Source organism: Puma concolor, chromosome A3 (genome assembly GCF_028749965.1).
Source record: "Puma concolor isolate L17-30 chromosome A3, mPumCon1.1.hap2, whole genome shotgun sequence".
NCBI classification, from domain to species: Eukaryota; Metazoa; Chordata; class Mammalia; order Carnivora; family Felidae; genus Puma; species Puma concolor.
Window position 1 is genome coordinate 117,350,128 of NC_141669.1, and position 10,012 is coordinate 117,360,139.

Here is a 10,012-nt window from a genome sequence, read left to right on the forward strand (position 1 = left end):
ATATCTCTGATCTTTCATTACCAAAAGACAAAATGAAAAAAAAACAACAACAAACACCTCATTCAGTCTGTTTCCTCCTTTGCATTCTTGAGTTTTTCTTTTGTACTTTGCACATCAGGGGATCCCTCTGATTCTCTAATTGCCTTCCTGTGTTTGGTTTATTTAAAGCATCTCTTTCTCTTATTATTAGCTGAGTAGAATACCCTACAAATAATGTTTTGGCCCTCCTACTTTCCAGTTTGATTCTGAGGAAGGTCAGTGCAGACAGAAAGAGACAAGCTGATCAGCATGGTCCACACAAGTAACAAAGTGTGATGCCTGGATCTAAGGCATAATGGACTTCTGCCCTCTGGACCAGTTTTGAGGGATCCACTCTGGGTGGATGGAAAGCATTCTTTGGTTTACACATATAGTCAATGAATGTCAGAGCTCTGGATGAGGCTAGTGGTGGGGCAGGCCTATTAAGAAGCACTAGGGGCGCCTGGGTGGCGCAGTCGGTTAAGCGTCCGACTTCAGCCAGGTCACGATCTCGCGGTCCGTGAGTTCGAGCCCCGCGTCAGGCTCTGGGCTGATGGCTCAGAGCCTGGAGCCTGTTTCCGATTCTGTGTCTCCCTCTCTCTCTGACCCTCCCCTGTTCATGCTCTGTCTCTCTCTGTCCCAAAAATAAATAAACGTTGAAAAAAAAAAAAAAAAAAAGAAGCACTAACACATTCCCAAACCAAAAATTTCTTCCAATATGATCACAGCCTCCCAGTTTATCTTCATTTTTATCTGTAAAAAAAAAAATTCTCACTGTTAGGACGTTCTTCCTTTTACCTAATCTGAATCTAGTCTGCCGAATTTTTTATTCATTTTCTTATTATTACTGTGGCTTTTCCTATTACTTTAACAGTCTCTTATCTGAAAGGTGCTTTGCACTTTCCAGATGCTGTCATGTGTGTGGTCCCACTTGATCCTGGCAACAACACCATGGATGAGTTAGGGAAAATCTTGTCCTCATTTTATAGATGAGCAGAGGGAAACTAAGAGAAATGGTGTGACCTGTACACATCTTGTTGAGGGACCCACATGTAGCTAATAAACAGTAAGGCTAGGACTAGAATCCTGATTTTCTGTCCTTGGTCTGAGTTCTTGTTCTAGATTACCACAATAGCCTTTAAGCCAATCTTTTCCACTTTCAGGCTTGTCCCACTCCAATCCTTGAAAGAGGTTTTGGAGCAAAGGAAAGTAAGTTGATTGATCTTAGGACATGCCTAGCCTTATAATATGGTATAGTTTGACTCAAAATGAGAGGAACCTGTTCTTAACAGATTGCAGCCAGTGTCTAGAATAATTCTTGGCACATTATAAGTATTTTTAAATTGATATTATTGTCTGTGCCCCACCCCCCCACCAGCTTCTCAATAATGCTTGGTACACAAAAGTCAGTACCTTTTTTTGAAGAATAAATGAATACATGCCAGAGGAATAAATAAGGGCTGGGGACCACAAAATGGGAAGGAGATGAGGCTCGCAGAGAGAATGTTTTAGAAAGAGGTTGGTATTAAAGATGAACCTTTGAGGGAGGAGAAGGACAGACAACAGTGAGGGGGCAGTCCAGACAGAAGGAAAACCAGGAACTAAGGCTCCACAAAAGCACTTGGCATGTTTGGGAAACAGCAGATAACTAGATGTGCCTGAGGCATCGAGTTACTCACTATTTCCAGTAAGAGTGTATGAGAAGAGGCTGGACAGAGGGAGGCTGAAAGCAGATTGTGAAACTGGCTTTTGTCCAAAGGCTGAGGGGAGTCATTAAAGGTCTGTGAGCAGAGAAGTGACCTGCTCAGAGCCGGGTTGAGAGGTGGAGGGACTGGGGCCTGTTCCTGAGCCAGCTGGGAGCTGGCTCTAGCCCGGATGCCTTTAGCTTTTTCCTAACACAACTCAGATCTGTGTACCCGTTTTAGGGAATCGTGTGTGGATAAAAGTTGCGAATCCCAGCTCCAGCCCTCCCTGGCTAAGGGATTTTGGAACAAAAGCTTTGGTTTCTCTGGACTTTGAGATTGATTCCATTCACATCCATTGCTAGTTTTCCTTCATCATTATCTCATGCATTTGTTTTGAAAGGCAACTTTGAACTAGGCTTTAATGACATATAGGAGAATGGCAAAGCCATATATATAAAAGGCAACATTTTCTCTCAAAGATCATACATGTTGTTATAACCAAGTAGGTAGAGAAAAACAAGGTCAATTAACAACTTTTGTTAGCCATAATAATTTTAAAACTCAATTCTATACCACACACACTCATGGGCACACTGTTCTCTGTGCCCCAAAAGTGCTGGGCCACAAAGATGGGGGTCATCTGTCAACTCTTTCTTGCCTCACCTGCCTCAACAGAATCAATCCCCAAGCCCCAGTGATTCTTCCTCCCAAGTAGATCCTCCGTGTGTCCACTGCTCCCCACCTCCACTGCCTCCTTCATGTGTGAACTTCTGTTATACCTCGTCTGGACTTCAGAAATTTCCCACCTGCTCAGCCTCTCTTGCCTGCCTCTAATCCTTCTTCAAATGGCAGCCAGAACGACCTTTTAAAAATAAATCTACACAGGGGTCAGTTCTATCCGAAGCAAATATGGCCAAAGCTAAGATTTAACAAAGCTGGGTGGCGATTATCCATGGTTGTTTTTATTATTTTTATCCCTCTCTGAGTGCTGGAAATATTCAATAATAAAAAAATTTTTAAACAAAAAATCTGATCATGCTCCTCCCACACTCACCTTGCTTCAAATGGCTTTTAGGGTGAAGGGTTTTAAAGTACTATTAGTACTCTACTATCCTTTTTTCCTTTTGATTCTTATTATGGAAAATCTCAAATACATATGAAAGTAGAACGAACAGTATTATGAACCCCCTTGTATCCAGCACCCACCAGGCTGCTTAATAAGGCCTCTGAGGGGCGCCTGGGTGGCACAGTCCGTTAAGCGTCCGACTTTAGCCAGGTCACGATCTCGCGGTCCGTGAGTTCGAGCCCCGCGTCGGGCTCTGGGCTGATGGCTCAGAGCCTGGAGCCTGTTTCCGATTCTGTGTCTCCCTCTCTCTCTGCCCCTCCCCCGTTCATGCTCTGTCTCTCTCTGTCCCAAAAATAAATAAAAAACGTTGAAAAAAAAATTAAAAAAAAAAAAAAAAAAAGGCCTCTGAGGACCTGCATGACTGAGTCCTTCCCACCTCTCTAGCTTCCTTTTATCTAGACCATCTTCTTACTAAACTCTGGCCAGCCTGGCCTTCTTTCTCTTTCTCTAATGTGCAGGCTCCTTCCCATCTCAGGAATTCAGTAGAATATTCTTTCTCTGGGGATGCTCATTCTTCCACCTTCACCCAGTCTTCTTCTACCCAAACACAGATCTCCACAGAGATGCCAGATACTCGGGGAAGAGCCATCCCTGACATCACAGTCTGTATCTCCTGTCAAACACATTCACAGCGCCTTCTCCCTTTCCTTCATTCCAGTCACTGAAACATCTAGTCTTCCTTGTCTGACTCCCCCACCAGGGTGTAAGCTGCAGAGTTCTGGGGTGAATGGGGAGGGGGGTGGTGACAGGAACATAAAACAGTATTTATAATGTAATGTGAAAGATGCTGTGAGTGAATGGTACATAGAATGCCATTAGGAGAGCCAGAAGAAGTCCACTCACCCTTGGATAGCCCTCCCCGGTGAAGTGGCATTCAAGTTGCAGTTTGGTGGATATTTAATAGCTCATCATGGACAGGCCGTGTGGGAAAGGCATTCTACAGAGGGCAGAGGGAAGGCACAGAGAGAGGAAACTGCAGGATGTATGCAGTCAACACAAGTAGGTCAGTAGCTACAGTAGGTATCCTTGGGGTGGGCAGTAAAAGGGTAGGACATGCCTGACAGAAGAAAAGGGTAGAAAGGTGCATTGGGTCAGATTGTGAAGCATATTGGGTGCCATGCTAAGGAGCTTGGATTTAAAACTGGCAGCAAGGAGCCAGAAGACAGGCTCCCCACTCAATCCAGTCAAGCTAAAATTATTATGTATTTCATACTTTATATAATGACTTAGTGGCAATCTACTTCAGTCATCTACCTGTTACAGCTGAAAAACTGAGGCCTGACCACGCTCTTTATCTTCCCTCTTCCATTTTCTTAACTCATCAGTACGTCAAACCCCAGGGGACAGAAAACTGTGGCAGGGTGGCAGGAAGGCTCTGGAAAGGGTGAGGATGATGAAGCCTCCTCCCTTCTCAGAGAGTGAATAAGAGTGTGGTTCCTGTCCTGGCCTGGGGAGGAGGCCTCTCCAGAACTGGAAAACTTGGATATCCCAGTGCTGACCCAAAACCCCAAATGTGTCATCTCCCTGGGTATGGTGATTGTCTGGCTTGTGGTGGCCTCCTGGGAATGGGCCAAGGACACGGAGCGGAGCGCCAGGGAGTTCCCGCTACTGCACTTACCACCCACTCAAGAGCTGGTGGCAGCCAAGAGGCAACGCACGCCATTAAGGTGTTTGTCAAGAAGCTAAGCTGGGCATTGTGGGCGATCCTGATGGCCCTTTTTAGACTGGCTGTAAGTGAAAAAAAAAAAAAAAAGAGTGCTTGGAGGCAAACCAGAGTTAGCGTGGAGGGTGTAGCATGACAGAGAGAACCCTCCCTAGGAGGCAGGGACTCTAGGCTCCATTTCCTCTATCAACTTGCTCTGTGATTTTGAAGTCATTTCTCCCTTCAGATTTTATTTTTCTTTTCTGCAAAACAAGCATATTAAATCAGATGGTTTCAGAGTATGTTGACCAGTGCATTTTCTAGATACCTGAATGGTTAAACCTTCAATTTTGAAAATTTAAAAAATTAGTTACAACTGAGGTGGGCTCCGCAGCAGGGCTGGGAGCTCAGCAGTGTGGGTGAAGGAGGAAGCAGGGCTCTGGTGAGACAGGAGCTGGGGGGAACTGACGCGATGGTAGGGCTCATCTCTGAGGCATCACCACCCCATGATTTGGGCTGTCAGCAGTGACCAAAGATGGTAGCCAATCTCTTGCAAGAGAGTGTGGGAGCAAGAACACAGACAACACCATTGTGAGGATGCTTACTATCTGCCAGCATCTGCTAAATGCTTCGCAGGCATGTATTAGTTTCCTATTGTGGCAGGAACAAATTACCACCAAACTTAGTGGTTGACAACAAAGACTTCTCATCTTAGAGTTCTGGAGGTCACAAGTCTGAAACAGGACTTACCAGGACTAAAAGCAAGGTTTCTGTAGGGCTGGCTTCCTTCTGGAGGCTCTAGGGAGAATTCCTACCTGGCCTTTTCCAGCCTCTAGAGACTGCTCACGTTCCTTGGCTTGCAGCCACTTCCAGCATGGCACCACTCTGACACCTGCTTCTGTTGTCACCTCTCCTTCTCTGACTCTGACCCTCCTGCCTCCCTCTTACAAGGAACCCTGTGATTACATTGAACCCACTTAAATAACCTAGGATAATCTCCCCACCTGAAGATCCTTAACTTCATTACATCTGTAAAGACTTCTTTGCCATGCCATGTGAGGTCACATAGTCATGAGGTCCAGGGATTAGGATGTAGCCATCTTTGCAGGGCCATTATTTTACCTGCCAGTGTATCATCTCACTGAATCCTCCTCACAACCCTTCTTTCATTATCCTCTGTTTAACAAATGAAGAAAATCAACCTTAAGGAAGTTAGGTCATTTGCCCAAGGACAGAGAGAGAGAGAGAATATGTGTGGGAGGGGCAGAGAGAGAGGGAGACAGAGGATCCTAAGCCGGTTCTGTGTTGAGAGAAGAGAGCCCAATGCAGGGCCCAAATCCACAAACCATGAAATTGATCATGACCTGAGCCAAAGTCAGACGCTTAACTGACTGAGCCACCCAGGCACCCTGATCTTAGACCACTCTTGATGCCAATCTACAACAACACAATGGAATCTCAATGCTGAGGTGCTGATGAACCCTGAAGTTAAGGTTAGCCAACGAGATGGGCAGGTGAAGGACCCAGAGATGATGGCAGCACTGAGGCACAGAGAGCAGCAGCTGGCTATTGAGCTAATTTTAATAGAAGGCTTTTCTAAATGGGTGACATACTTCCTGCCTTATTACACTAGAGGTGATAGTGCACACAGCATACCCATTCTTTCATGGCACAGGGTCATCACTCCTGACAGTGATGGGTCCTTACTGCAGTGGTTCTAAACTTTAGCAGGCAACCGAACCACCCTAAGTGCTCATTTTTCAAAAATTCAGATTCCCAGTTTCCAGCCACACATAGTCTGATTTAGTAGGGTCTAGGTTCAGGTTTGGGAATATGCACTTTTTAAAAATGTTTTTATTTGTTTTTGAGAGAGAGAGAGAGAGAGAGAGAGAGAGAGAGAGAGAGAGAGAGAGAATGAGTGGGGGAGGGGCATAGAGAGGAAGACACAGAATCTGAAGCAGGCTCCAGGCTCTGAGCTGTCAGCACAGAGCCCGATGCAGGGCTTGAACTCACAAAGCAGTGAGATCATGACCTGAGCTGAAGTTGGCCACTTAACCGACTGAGCCACCCAGATGCCCCTATGGGAATCTTTATAATAGTGGTTCTCAATCTGGGGCAATTTTGCCCCCCCTCAGGGAGACTTTCAGAAATGTCTGGAGACATCTTTTGTTTGTCACAGCCGAGGAGGTGATGCTACTAGTATTCCAGTTGAAGGAACTGGGGACTCTGCTAATCATCCTTCAGAGCACAGGACACACCCCCCCCCCTCCCAAACAAAGAATTGTCTGGCCCAAATTATCAACAGTGCTGAGTTTGTGGAACCCTGTTCTACAGCAAGTTCTGACCAGATGACTTTCCCTCTCCCTGAACACTTCCACTCATTTTCACTCAATAAAGATGTCTCCAAACCAGGCCTTGTGCTAGGTGTCAGGGAACAGCAGTGGAGAAGACCGACTATGGGCCCTGCCCTCAGGCACTACATAATCAAGAAAAGGAGACAAGTCACAACATGTGGTTACAACACTGTGTGATAAGAAATGTGATAAGTTCAGAGGTCATGGAAGGCCTCCCCAGAGAGAGGAGCATGATCCAGATAGAAGAAACAACATTTCCAGAGAATGATCCTTCCAGAGAAGGATCGGAACACACTGGAACACAGAGTACTAGGTGGGGAATGGTAAAAGAGGTTGCAGAGGTAGTCAGGGGCCAAGTCATGAAAGCTCTTTGTTTTTTAAAACTGCTTTACTGAGGTGTAATCGACACCCCAAAGCCGTACATATTTAATATATGCAGCTTATGAGTTTGGAGATAAATACATACCTGTGAAACCATCACCACAATCTATGCCATAAACAAACCCATCCCCTCCAGAGATTTACTCCTGCCCTAATTATTTATTATTATTATTTTGTGCTAAGAACACAAGATCTGCCCTCTTAGCAAATGTTTAAAGTATACAGTACAGTATTGTTAACTATAGGCACTATGCTGTACAGATCTCTAGGATTTATTAATCTTGCGTATCTGAAACTTTGTCCCCTTTGACAGAGATCTCTGGTTTCCCTGAAAGCTCTTGAAAGCTCTTGATGGAAAGTCCTTGAAGCCTTGCAGGGAATGGCACTTTCCATGCCCTCTTCCTGGAACTTCCTCACCTCCTTCAGGTCTCCCGCTCAAATGTCACTTCTACAGGGCCACCTTCCCTTCATTCTTTATAAAACAGTTGTCCCATCCCTCTTAGCTCCTCCACCTGCTTTATTTTTCATAGCATTTATTGCCAGATGGTTCTTCCACTAGACTGTAACTAGAAAGGAACAAGAGTGTTTTTGTTTGCTGTCACATCCCAGAGCCTAGTACACAGTGCCTGGTACATAGTAAAATAGGTCCTCAAATACTGAGTGAATGAATGAATGAATGAATGAACGAATGAACAAAGAAACAAACAAATACATCTGATGTTTAGGAAGTAGAACCAGTAGTTCTTTGGTAGAAGATGGACGTGGGCTGTGAAGGAGAGGGTGGAGTCATGGGTCATATGAGGCTTCTGTTGGATAACTGGGTACACGGTGGTGTACCCCACGGCATAGGGGTCACGGCAGAAGGGTATGGAGTTCACTATGATGTGAGATAGGACATCACTTTTTAGGAGTGTGGTGTAGGCCATCCTCGGAGGGGAAAGGAATGCCTCTCTGGTTGTCTGACAATACGGAATGCTTGGTTTCAAACATATCTGCGTCTGAATCCCGCCACTTATTAGCTCTGTGGTTCTGAATGATTACTTAACTTCTCTGAACCTGTTTCCTCCTCTGCAAATTGGAGGTAGGGGTGGGGAGAGGGGGGCTTCCTATCTCATGGGGCCATTGCATTCTAGAATGCCTAGCGCAATGCCAGGTACATAGTTGGTGTTCTTATAACAGCATTATTGTTGTTGCTATAATCAGAACATCTCTGTTTAAAAGTTATTTCCTATAATGAGTCAAGTTCTACGTCCTATAATCTCCTGTGCTAGTCTTAGTTTTGCCCTCTGTGTTAGCCAGAATAATTCTCCTTCCATAGCTGTTGGCTTTAAGAAGACTGGCATGTCCCCTGCAGCTCGCCATTCTCCAACCTAAATATCCTCATCTTCCCAAACAGGACATGGTTCATATGAGTGCTTCCTTCATTCTCCCAGCCCTCTCCCTTAGTCGTGTTCCTGTTTGTCACTGTCCCTCTGCATATACAATGTCCAGAACTGGACTTGGACCTTCTGTAAGTGTGGAGGTCATGCCTTGTTCCTGTTACATCATCACCCTAAATTATGACCTCAGCCGCCCAAACTCTTTGATCAGAGTCTTTTATTCTTTCTTCCTCATTCTAGCCCATGCTTCCAAAGCTGACACCTCTTTCCTGGTCCTTCTTTGTGGACTTCCCCTCTGGCCTTTCTCATAATACCTTCTAGCCCACTGCAGTCCTGATCCGACATCTGATTCTAATCATTCTCCCATTCCTTCTCCAGACCTGGAGACCGGTCTGGGTTGGCCTCACACCCGAACAGGTGCGATGCTCCTGAATACCCCCAGAAGGCCATGCTGCTTAACAGATCCATCTCTCTCTCCTCCCCCACTGGTATCTGTTTTCCAAGAGTGAACAGCAGCACTGCCAGCTGATCTGCTGCTTGCTGCCTCCAATGCCTCTTCTAATGTCACCACCGCCTCTGCTGTCTGCCGCTCTCTTCCCTCTTCGGGCCACATTTTTTCTCCTTGTTATTTTCTGCTCTCTCCTTTGCCTGCCACTACTGAATATCTCAACTTTGGCTTCTCAGGAACCAAAATCCCGCCTTCTGGCCGGCAAACCAATCACACATATTGTCTGCCATCTCTACATCTTTGGTTCAGCCCAGCTATTTTGGTCCCTGCTTGCACTCTGAGATTTTTCTCACTTTCCTCTGGGTTTACACCTCTTTCAGCACTTAAAGGGTGATAGACATCTTAGAGTTGGTTAACTGAGCTATAAAGGTCAGACTTCTGACACAACTGGTGATTGGCTAATGGATCTAGGTGTCAAAAGATGGAAGGTAGGTCATTGTATTTAAAACAGAATGGGGCTTTTTTCCTTTTGTGGATTTTATCTTTTTTTTTTTTTTTTTCAGATAGGACAATGAAGCCCTATTGCCTCATCAAGCAAAGAAGTCAAACCACAATAGACTGAATTTCAGCAAATGTTTTTCTCAGCCTCTAACAGACACCAAGAATTGTGCTTGGTGTTTTCATGTGTATTACTCATTAAGCCTTCCCAGGATGAAATCCCTTCCTTGGTACCCAGGCAATGCCTCCTGGACCCACTGTTTGTTCGTTTGTTGGTTCATTCATTCATCCAGTGATGATCTGTTGTGCCAGGCACTGTTCTAAGTACTGTAGCAAATACAGGAATAAACATGACAGTCTCTGCTCCTCAGGAACTCAATCTAGTGGGGAAAACATATCAACCAACAGGTAGGGTGCACTGTGGTAGCTGCATTTAGAGTGGCAGAGAAGTGAAACAGTGCAGGAGTAAGGATGCTACCCA

The 10,012-nt window shown here is 45.3% G+C and overlaps 1 protein-coding gene across 2 annotated transcripts in view; it reads left to right on the forward strand.

Moving 5' to 3' along the window:
• MMP24 (matrix metallopeptidase 24) overlaps positions 1-10,012 on the forward strand; it is a 45,478-nt gene that overhangs the window by 4,094 nt on the left and 31,372 nt on the right. Inside the window, exon 1 of one of the 2 annotated variants that reach the window (XM_086702051.1) lies at positions 8,396-9,521. The exons of the other annotated variant lie outside the window; for it this stretch is intronic. Within the exon in view, the coding sequence (XP_086558177.1) occupies positions 9,495-9,521 (27 nt within the window). The 5' untranslated portion in view covers positions 8,396-9,494. Of the gene's footprint in view, positions 1-8,395; positions 9,522-10,012 lie in introns of those variants that run through there. 2 annotated transcript variants of the gene reach the window in all.